The following is a 12,044-nucleotide window of genomic DNA, read 5'->3' on the forward strand; positions in this document are numbered from 1 at the left end:
AAATAGCAGCAAAGAATAATTTTCACTATTAAATCATTCGTGTGGTCCACTTGATAGTTAGATCTGCCTTATTTTTCGTCACAAGCCTTAGGACAAGCTTGCCAAATGGATGAACAGTTTGGATATAACACCTACCCCATCATCAGATGTACAAATCTCGTCAATGTGAATACACAATTCACCCGTCGAATGCACCCGAACGTTCTTGCGTGAAAAGCAAGCAAACAGTTTAATTTTAAAAGTTAAATAAAACTTGATGCACGGAGATTAGAAGTTCTTACAGAGTCATGTGGGTCCCACCTTGATGTATATATTTCATCTAAGCCGTTTATCCATTTTGAAATATTATTTTAGTCATTGAGCACAAAAATAAGATATATTAAAGGTTAATTTAGACCACACTATATAAAACAATTTGATTTAATTTATATTATTCGAATCGTACCTAATCTGATCCGGTCGGTTTTCCTGACCGAGGCGGACTCGGTTCGGGTAAAGCCAACCAGGCATCGGGTCTGTCCGAATCAGGTGACCCAAATCCGGTCTTAGAACGGGTCGAGTTCGGATCTGACCATTGAAAATTCGGATCTGATCGGATTATACCTAATCCGATCCGATCAGGACCGATGCCCAGCTCTACTTGTGGATACAATAAATACATAACTGGCCCATGTAACTTTGATCTCTTTTGAACCGTCCGTATAACCGGGAGTTCAAGAGCGTCAGCACTCCGATCTGCTTCCGAGAGGGAGCAGGGGTATTCTGATGATCCGGTGAAAAGCCGTCCGTACAGTAGGGGAGTCTGTAGAGTAGGGGAGTAATCTTGGGTGATAAGTTTGGACGGGCGTATAGTGGGAAGAAACTTTTTGCCTGCACGACTTGCCACGGGCGTATAGTGGGAAGAAACTTTTTGACTACGCGACAGCCAGACGCGGATTCCCTGCGAAAAGCTTTCCGCGCGAAGTTGCTGCGCTGTAAACCTAAGTGGGGCTCAAAAGTGATGTTTTAGAAATACACTCCGTCCGTCTGTGTTATTAGATCATTTTAGGATCTGAGAATAAAAATGAAAAGAATCCAACCGCACCAAAGAAAAAGGAAGGTAGGAAAATTCTCACCGTTGAAACCTCCCTGGGTCAAAAGTGATATTTTCATGGCATCCATACCGTTTAATAAAATCATTCATACTGAGATGAACCGAAAATACAAATATTATCCTTCTTCAAATTTTATTTTTGGCCCCATGAATATTTTAACTGTGGACGTTCAATCCTCACTTTTTCACCCCACTTGAGTATTGTATTCGGCTCATTTTTTGTATTACATGCTAAAATGAGTTCACAAAACTAATGGACGGGGTGGATTTATCGCCAACATCATATTTGGTTACGAACACATTATCCTCTTGCGCAAGGCTTTGGCAGAAAATCCCCGTCTCAAAGGAGAAATCGGATTGCGTACCGAGTTACAAAGTCCGATCTTATCGCACTGAGTGAATTATGTTGGGCCCACCGTAAATGCATGTTGTTTATCCATGCCGTCCATCCGTTTTTCCATTTCATTTAATGACTTGAGCCCAAAATTGAAGCATATCAAAACCTTAAGTGGACCATACCAAAGGAAACCGTGGATATATTGATTTCCACCGTTGAAACCTTACTAAGGCCCAAAGTAATGTTTATTTGTCAACCAACCTATTCATAAGATCACACGGACATGGATTAAGGGAAAACAAAAATATAATCTTGATCTAAAACTTCTGTGTCCCCAACAACTTTTCAACTGTAGACGTTAAATTCATGCTGTTTACTATGGTGTGGTCCAGTGCCTTATGGTGGGTGATCCGTGGGCTCCACCATGATGTATGTGTTTTATACATGCTGTCCATCTATATTTTCATATCATTTTATATTATGAAACTAAAAATGAGCTATATACCAATCTCAAGTGGACCACATTATAGGAAATAGTGTTGAATGAGCGTTGACCATTAAAAACCTTGCATCGAGCTGATTTTTGTTTTTCCCCTTTATATGGGTCTATATGAGCTAATCAACAGATTTGATGTGAAATAAACAGTACAGTGGGCCTTAAGGGTATTTTAATGGTGGATATCCAATTAATATTGTTTTCCTGTGGTGTGGTCCTGAGATTTAAATCCCTCTAATTTTTGGGATTAACCACTAAAATGATCAATAAAAATGGATGAATGGAATGGATGAAACACATACATCATGGTGGGACCCACAGAGTACCGACCACCAGCCACTGGGCTGTAGTCATGGGGAGTAGCCAATCCGTTTCCGCGTGGACCCGCCTGCCTCTACGAACACCTTTAAATAAATAATACATTTGGCTACTTTTCATGAGCTCTGTGGACCTGCATTTACATCCAGATACGTTATCTGGACCGTCCAATATGTCCAGCATCTCTTCAAAGGCTACATGAACGAGAAATGGTGCAGATGATCCATACCATCCATTCAACACCATGTAAAAATGATGCAGATAATTCATAAAAGATACCTCAATTCAAGTATATTTAAGACCATTCAATTGCAACGATATTTGCATATTAGTCTTTAAAAGAAAAAAAGGTGGACTGGACCTAATGGACGGTCCAGATAGATGATGTGGTGCTAACATGCCCAAATGCAACTAGGCGCATGGAAACTTTTCGTATACTTCCGCGTGAAATGTTGTCAACGCATGTGATGAACCATTGGTCTCATCTGCACGGACGAAGAAATTTCGCAACGAGATACTCCCCAGTAAAAAAAGGACGCGGATTGCGTACTACCCCGTTCCTAGCTCCGAACGGGTAGTTCCGTGGGCGGGTCCACTGTGATGTATCTATACATCCAAACCGTCTATCCATTTTATCAGATTATTTTATGCCGTTAAAACAAAATTGAGGGAGATCCAACGATCAAGAGAACAACACCATGCTTGGTTGCATTAAAATGCACAAAGCATTAAATGCAAGAGTCATCTGTGGTATGCTCCATTTGATCGTTGGATATGCCTCATTTTTTTTTATGCATTAAAATAATATGATAAAAGGGATAGACGGTTTGGATGTACAGATACATCACGGTGGGCCAGCCCACAGAACTGCCCGTTCGGAGATTGGGACGGGCGGGGGTAGTAAGCAATCCGCGTCCGCCAACAAACTGACACGTGTAACTATCATTTTGCAACTTGATGTCAGTCATTCTCTGATGAGACGTGGATTAGATGCGGCCCCGGCCTTACCCAACACGGTGCCGCCCTGACTGTGGGGCCCATATTAATGTATTTGTAGTATATCCATGCCGTCCATCTGTTTTTACAGATAATTTTAGGATAAGGTACCAAAAAATAAGAATATCCAACTCTGAAATGGACCACACTACAGGAAATAGTGGTAATTGATCATAAAAAATTTCATGTGGGCCATTAATATATTTGATGAATCTGATATTTGCTTTTTCCTTCATCCAGATCCGAGAGATCCTATCAGGAGGTTGGATTTCAAATAAAACTTACAGTACGAACAAGGAAATTTTTTTAATGGTGGACGTTTAATGATCACTCATTCCCGTAGTGTAGTCCATCTGAGATTGTATCTATTCATTTTTAGTATTGCATACTAAAATGAGCTGAAAAAACGGATGGACGGTGTAGATATTCTACATATATATCAAGGTGGCCCCATAGTCAGGGCCGCACCGTGTCGCGTGAGGCGGGGGCCATACCTAATCCGCTCCCATCTACGATGTGGCATACATCTACATCTATTCAGATCGTTCAAACCGTAATCCTGGCCGTGCATAGGCCAGAACCCACAAATTGGTCTTACAAGATGATCCTAACCATCGAATCAGTTGTGATAAAATAGACTCCAATCTATCGGTCAGATGGCTCAGGGAGTTCCATTATCCATGTTTTGGGATCCATGTACGGATGAGTCACCACCATTTAAGAATGGTCAGAAAACGCGACTGGTAGTGTGGACTCTGGCCCTCGATAAAGAGGCGGTCGTACCTCTGTTTTTCTCAATTTTATTCGTCCTGCCAAACAGATGGGCGACTCTCGTCCTATGTCGCTCTCACCTAAGGTATGCATTTCGACTTCCAAGTGATTTGAGTTTTGAGGGTGCGTTTGGATGCACAATCTATTGCAATAATTTTGCTAATTTATTTGGTCGTGATATGAATACTCTCATTTGTTCATTTGAGTTTTGAGGGTGCGTTTGGATGCATAAGCTATCACAATAATTTTGCTGATTTCTTTGGTCTGGTCATGATATAAATACTCTCATTTGTTCGTTTCTGATCAATTTCAGCTGCGAAACTGATGGGTGCCGATTGACTGAGAACCGTACGGTGGGGCCACCATGAGGTTTGTGAGAAATCCACCCCGTCTACCCGTTTTTCCAGCTCATGCTAGTACATGAATCCAAAAATCAAGTGGGCCACACCATTGAAAACAGTGGGGATTGAACACCTACTGTTGAAACATTCACGGGGCTACAAAAGTTCTGGGTCAGGCTAATATTCGTTTAGATGGCATATAAACATCAAGGTCGACCCAAGGAGGTTTCAATGGTCTCATCACTTTTTCGTGTCGCGTAGCTCTCTTGAGATTTGCATCTGTCTCTTTTTTGGATTCATGGACTAACATGAGCTGGCAAAACGGATGATCGGTGTGGATTTCTCAAACTTCGTTCGAAAATTTTTCTCGGGCCACCCACCGAAAAAAATATACCCTTCAAATAATCCTAGCGAATTTCCGCTCATTTATCGTAATTTAGAAAACACGAAAACTCGACTCGGCTCAAAACTCCTATGAGTTGGTTTATTTTGTAGTTGTATTTAATATTTAAAGATAAATGATTACATCCAAGTGGTTGGACTATCAGTTCCAGTTCATCAGCAGATTACTTTCAGCATGTCATTTGCATGTGGAATTCCACCCGTCCGATAGGTTTTTGCCCATTATGAGAATCCCCTTTTGTAAGAGTTAGCACAATCGACTCATCAGGTGGAAAAAAAAAATAAAAAAAACTTGTACTTCGTTAATTACCTGCAGCTGCAAGTTATTTTAGGTATGTCCCACCTGATGAGTGGATGGAGCTGATTTTCTCCACATGGTGACCCTTAGGTGGTGCCAACCTATCGGATGAGGTGGATTTCCTACTCATGAAGTTATCTGCTAGGTGGGCCATAATTCAGTAACTTATCGTGCAACCGGTTGGATAGGTGTTAGCATCACTCATGTTTAGAGGTGGGCAGGATCTGACCGACCTGTCGTATCCGAATCAGTTGGATCTGATCCGACCTGAACCGAAAGCCACAGTCGGGTCGGATCGAGTAGACCCACTCGGATCCAACGCCAAACTGAGTCAAGTTTGGGTCATATAGCAACTCGATTTGATCCAATCCGGTCCGATCCGATCCGATCCGAACGAGAATTGGGTAGTATAAAGTCAGATTTTACTCATTCTTTTTTACCTTTACCCTTCTTCTACCCTAACCTCAACCCTACCCAAGCCTGGCACGGTGCTGCACGGCATGCGACATCTGACCCTTTTAATGGGTTGGCCCACCATGAGAATTATGTTAAGAGAAAATAAGGTGCGTACCTCTCCAGTGGACCACATACTGGAAAACAATGTCTAATCGTCCATAAGTAACAAAATACAAGTGTGGCACTGATCTCTAAGAGTGAATGCGGTTGATTTTTGTCAAACATGATCATCATGATGTGGCAAGCCTACTCTACAGTTTGAATGTTGGACGCAGATGAAAGGTGGGAAATTCTCCTGCGGTTGGATAGTAATTTAGGTCCAACCCAATGCACTTGAGACCTCTTGAAAATAGAAAGGGAATTTTGTAAAAGAAAATTAAAATAAAATTAAAGAAAAAATTACCTTATGGATTTTACCTTCTCATGCCTTTTTCAAAAATATTATCAAACGCTACCTCATTCAGTGATATAGTTATCATTCCACTGCATTCCATTCAAAAGCAAACTGGTCAGTGGATGTAATGTTTATGTAAAATACTCATCAACCTATGTTATGCCAAGGGCCTAAAAATCAATTTCATCTATGAATTATATGGACTATATTATTGGAAACAGTATGCATATGAACGCTCACCCTTCAAAATATATCAATTGGTGTGCCAATGTGAATCATGGATGTGTGTGAATTTTAGGCCACAAGCCTAAATTTCTTTTTTTTTTTTTTTTTAATGGAATCTAATGATTAGAGTGTATTTCATATAATAACCATCACGAGTCTTATAAAACTTAAGGGTGTATGTCCTTCTCCCAATTATATTCCTTTGGTGTGACCCAACATAATCACATATCAGCCTAAAATTGTCTTTGGGCCTAATGTAGAAGTAAATATCTAATGGTTTAGAGTGGATCTTACATAAACATCACTTATGGGTTTGGTTAAGCTAACACTAGTATCTTATGTAGTTCCCTTTTTGTCTTTATGAATAACCTCTACGAGTGGTTTGTTTATGTAAAGAAGGTTAAAGAGAAAGGGACTACAATAAGGCCTACTACATAAGATGGGCCCACCATGTTTATAGGTGAGGAATTGGGTGGGTGGTTTGTTTGTATGAGTGGGTCCATGGTCGGGTGATCAACACCATTGATTTGATGGGTCCCACAAAGGAACCCAAAAAATCTCTCATATAGGAATATCCTGGCTGTCCAATCTTTTGAGATTTTCGTGTAAAATGGGACGGTTGTTGTAAATTTTTTTTCCTAATCTGTCTATTTGTACTCGCCTGATTAGTCCTGGGATTGTCGCATCAGGTATATTCATGTATGCCCATCAGATCAACATTCGGATATAGACTATGGGCCTGTTTGTACTGATTAAACGGTTCGGATTGTCTCATTGGGCTGGCTTTGGGCCAAGGTATTGATGTGTATCCAGTTGTACGCTATCCAAAAAAAAAAAAAGTTGTACGCTATTCTATATATATATATATATATATATATATATATGTGGTTGAGCGCTATATATATATCTATATATATATATATATATATATATATATATATATATATATATGGAAATGGTACTATGTGGTTGAGCGCATGAAACGCTAACATACGGTCGAGTCGTGTCCCGTTTGATGTCGTTGGATGATAAATTTGAAAAATATATTGTATGCATGCCTGCTACGTAAACAAAGGCAAAATCGGTGGAAGTCGCAGTACCCATTTATGACTTATTGGGTAAGTTCTTGATTCAGTGTAATATCCACACCGTCTGTCATTTTAGAGATTTCATTTTAAATAACGAAGATCCAGCTCTTAAATGAATCACACCACAGAGGGCAGTGGGGACAATGATGACCACCGTTGAAAACTTCATATGACGCACCATGATGTTTATTTGTTATCCAGCCTGTTCATATTGTCACACAGACCTGTATGAAAGGACAGAACAAATACCAGCTAGATCTAAAACTTTTGTGGCCCCTAAGAAGTTTTCAATATTTTCAATGGTAGACACTCAATCTCCATTGTTTTCTATGTTGTGGTCCACCTGAGCTTTGAATCTACCTTATGTTTGGGCTAATGCCATAAAATAATCTCACCAAATGGATGGATGGTGTGAATATAACACTTACATCATGGTTGGGCCACGACGGCAACATAACAACACCAAGGTCGTTGCACATGGCGGATGGGCGTAGATTCCCTGAAAAGCCTTTCGCAGTAAGTTCCGGTGTTGGGAACTAAGTGGGACCACCGTGATGTTTGTGATAAATCCACCTTGTCCATCCTTTTTGCGACCTTGGTGTAGTTTATGCAACAAAAAATGAGCCGGATCCAAGTCTCTAGTGGGCCATACAATAGGAAACAATGGGGATTGAACAGTCAGAGTTGAAACATTCGTATGTCCACAAAAAATTTGTATTAGGCTCAGTTCTTTGTGTTTTCAATTCATCCCAATGGAAATGACCTCATCAACGGTTTGGATGTCATGTAAACATCAAGTTTAAACCCAGGAAGGTTTCAACGGTAGGTATTTTTCCCCAGGTTTTCCCTCTCGTGTGGTCCACTTGAGTGTTGGATCAGGATCAATTTTGTTCTTATGTCTTAGAACGAGCTCGCAAAATGGATGAACGAGTGGATTTCTAACAAGCATCACAATGGGCCCCACCTAAGTTCACAAGAACTTCTTGCGGAAGGCTTCACGAGAAATTCATGCCGTAGCACGTGAGGCGTTCTACTTCGACACGATGGGAGCAGGTTATATGCAGCCCCGGCCTCACCATTGACAGTGCGGCCCTCACTGTTGGGCCAAATTAATCCATTTATTTAATATCCATGACGTCCAATTGTTTCTCACGATCATTTTATGGCATAAGGCCAAAAATGAAGAAGACTTAAATCTCAGGTGGACCATATTATCAGAAACAGTGGTGATGGAATGCCTACCATTAAAACTTCCTAGGGCCCATAGTAATGTCCATTGTAATGTTTTGTTTCCATCAAACCCGTTGATAAGGTCAACTAGACATGGATGAAGGGAAAATGTAAAGATTAGATTAATCCAAAACTTTTGTTGCCCATAAAAAGCTTTTAATACCAATTCACCACTGGTTCTAGTGGTGTCGTCCACCTGATAATTGGATCTGCTTAAGTTTTGGGATCAAGTCCTAAGAATATATAAATAAAAATGATGGAATGCATAGATATACAAAAAAAATAAAAATAATAATAATAATAAAAAAATCATTAAAGTAGGCCCCACACAGTAAGGGTAACAAAGGTGTTACCAGACAACACCAAGTCCGCTCCCCTACTTTCAGTAAGCGCCTTGTGCGGTGTGCCACGCACCACCGACTTAGTTGTTGCAACGACGTCATGACCAATTGTGTGGGCTCCACCATAATGTATGTGCTATATCCACACCGTCCATTTATTTGGCGAGGTCAATTTAGATCATGAGCCTGAAAATTATGAAGATCCAAAGCTCAAGTGGATCTCACCACAGAAAGCAGTGGGGCACCGTGACACTCACCTTTAAAACCTTCCTAAGGCCTACCATGATGTTTATTTGCAATCCTACCTGTCCATAGGGTCACCCAAGCGTATATGAAGAGAAAAAACAAAAATCAGCGCGATTCGAAACTTCTATGGGCCCCAGCAGTTTTCAATGATAAGCATGTGATGTGGTCCACTTGAGCTTTTGATCTGCCTCATTTTTATGATTGTGCCCTAAAATAAACTTGGCTAATGGATGGACGGTTTGGATATAACACATTCATCATAGTGAGTCTAACAGCAACACACCGTTAAGGTCACACCATGTAATCCAATGCTTGATCTCTTTCTTCGTGGGCGAGTAAAATGCTCTACCGATTTCGCTGGTTTCCTTTTCATTAGAAGTCATTATCTGAGTAGTATAATTTTCAAATTTATCATCCAACGATGGAAAACTGGACACAACTCAACTGTACGTTAGGGTTGCATGCGCTCGACCGCATCGTAGCATTTCCGATATATATCTATATATATAGTCATGCTCACCTACACACCTACACACATGTGCACCTTTGCACACATATCATGGACGTCTAATCCGTACGGTCGATGTGATGCGAAATCTCTGATGAGGGTCGAATATTGCATATTAGACCCCGATTATTGTCGAATTTTACGTATATGATAATGCTTAACGAAGTATTTTAATTATATTTTTGTTGCAGGATGAAATAAGGAGCGTTGATGGAAAAAGAGTACTACAAGCATGGATTTGACGCCCTAAAGTCACCAGAGCAAGGAACGCACTCCAGAGGACCAATATTGAATAATTTACATACCAGGGATCTGAGGAAATCAAGCCATTCACATTAAAATGACCCGAAATTAGTCCAGAATGCAAGATCACAGGGGTTCCACCATCCGATTGACTCGAAACTTCATACATGGGATGAGGGCCATAAATTAACCGTACATATCAAATTTCAGCCCTCGGATTACTATGAAAGTGCCCCAACTGACAGATCAGCCCCTAAACCGTTGATCCTGGGCCCACCTGGTCTCTGGATATGCCTCAACTTCGATTCCAACACCGTAAATGAGATGATGAAATAAATGGATGGATAAGATTTAGCAGAAACATTACAGTAGACCTCACCTAACGTGGCATGTGCATAGTGTACATGTGCACTAGCCGTGCACGGTAGCAACCTTCTTCTCTGATTCGAAAACGGCAATTGCCGTTATAGCGTTCGCACAGCACCATCACCGGTTGCTGTTGTGGGCCCCATACATTGCCCAAACGGACAATCCAAACCGTCCACCAGAATCCCAGTATCGCTATTGCCAAATTGTAGGTGACCGAATTTCAAAAGAAAGCGCTTATGGAAATCTATCTGTTCAAAAGTAGGTTGAACGGCAGAGAAAGATAACAGTTGGGCCTCATCAAAAGAAGGTAAAAACTGTGTATTCCTGACAGAAATCTCGTCCTCCATCCAATGGACGGATTGGATTTCCCAAAATAATGAGGGAATGGGTCCCACCAGCATCACAGCGGAAGAGATCCGCATGCTCTGTTCGCGTCCTGACGGCTGTCCGTTTTTCGGAAGCTAGTGGGCCACCTTTATGGCTCGTATGATCGATCCAAGCCGTCCATTATGTAGACCATCTTAGAACGTCCCAGGAGATGTTGATTTAACAGACAACATGCAAGGAACATGGGACGTGGGAGGCTCCGATTTTCAATGTGTAATGGGTATACACGCACCAACTTCTGTTTCTCAATCGACCTGCTGCTGCGTAAATCAACTAAGGCTACTATAAAACAGAGGGAGGAGGCCAGAGCCAAAAAAAGAGAGATCCAGAGGAGAGATCCAGAGAAGAGAAAGAGAAGAAAAGAGAAGAAAGAGGGAGAGCTTGGTTGGACGTAGAGCAAAGCAGAATATGTGGATGTGGATGTGCTCTTCATCACTTACATTTTCCTTCTCTGAATCTATGCTACATTCCATGGATTTTTAATTTGTTAGCTAGGGCTGAGATGAAGCCCCTAATTTGAATAACTCTTGTTATGTGTTGATTTCATCTGATTTGATTAATTTGTTTCTAGTGTGCTTAACCGAAATCTCCGTACTTCTCCATGCTATGAGCTTAACCAAAGTCTAGTTATGGATGTTGTTTGGAATATTATTCTAGGTGCTTGTGTCTGACCATGAACAGGTTTCCTATAGAGGAAGAAACAGGAATCTACATCTCTTCATGCCTGACCATGGATGGAAAGATGTGATCCATATGCTTTAAGGGATTATACATTCTGTGTGCCCGACCAAGGACATAGTTTGTGATTTATTTAATTTATATCAATCTGAATAGGGTGAATCAACAGGTAAAACAAGGGTTAGGATAATTAGGAGTGGATTCGAAAGTCCTAGTCTTCTCCTTGATTAAATTTTTCTCATTATTCTCGATTATTTTTCGTATATTTGTGTTAGTAGTTTACTCGATTATTTGTTGGATTAGTTAAGAAGAATCGTAGCTTTAAATTGTGACAACCAGTCCTCGTGGGAACGATTTCGTAATACGTACCATATTTACATCTGATTCGTATACCTGCGAGTTTAAAATCATTTAAATCAGATTGGTTTAAAAATAAAACATCAATCCCATAAAATCCTAAGGGACAAATTTTCACCATGATCTAAAATTTTGGTGGGCTATAGAAAAGAGAAATGCAAATCAAGGGAGGACACTGTTTTTTTTCTTTTTCATGGACCACCAAAGTTTTGGATCAAAGTAAAAATTGAGCATGTGGGGTTTCATAAGGTGCTGCTACACGTTGGACCATTAAGATTTTATAGTCACATCATGTGTAATGATTTCTCAAAAAAACTTCGTAGTGCAAACCGATGCACAGCTAACATCTATATATATATATATATGAGGTTGAGTTGTGTGGGCCCCATTGTGATGCATGTCGAACATCTACCTCATCAGTCAAATGCACCATTCCATGGTGGGCCTGGGGCTTAAAAATCAAGTCAATC

General features: G+C 40.6%; 1 protein-coding gene across 1 annotated transcript in view; it reads left to right on the top strand.

The window, feature by feature from the left end:
- The first annotated feature begins 4,031 nt into the window (after positions 1-4,031).
- Positions 4,032-12,044, top strand: part of LOC131258028 (uncharacterized) — an 86,004-nt gene continuing 77,991 nt past the window's right edge. Inside the window, exon 1 of the mRNA XM_058259054.1 lies at positions 4,032-4,096. Within this exon, the coding sequence (XP_058115037.1) occupies positions 4,061-4,096 (36 nt within the window). The 5' untranslated portion in view covers positions 4,032-4,060. The remainder of the gene's footprint in view (positions 4,097-12,044) is intronic.

Source organism: Magnolia sinica, chromosome 10 (genome assembly GCF_029962835.1).
Source record: "Magnolia sinica isolate HGM2019 chromosome 10, MsV1, whole genome shotgun sequence".
NCBI classification, from domain to species: domain Eukaryota; kingdom Viridiplantae; phylum Streptophyta; class Magnoliopsida; order Magnoliales; family Magnoliaceae; genus Magnolia; species Magnolia sinica.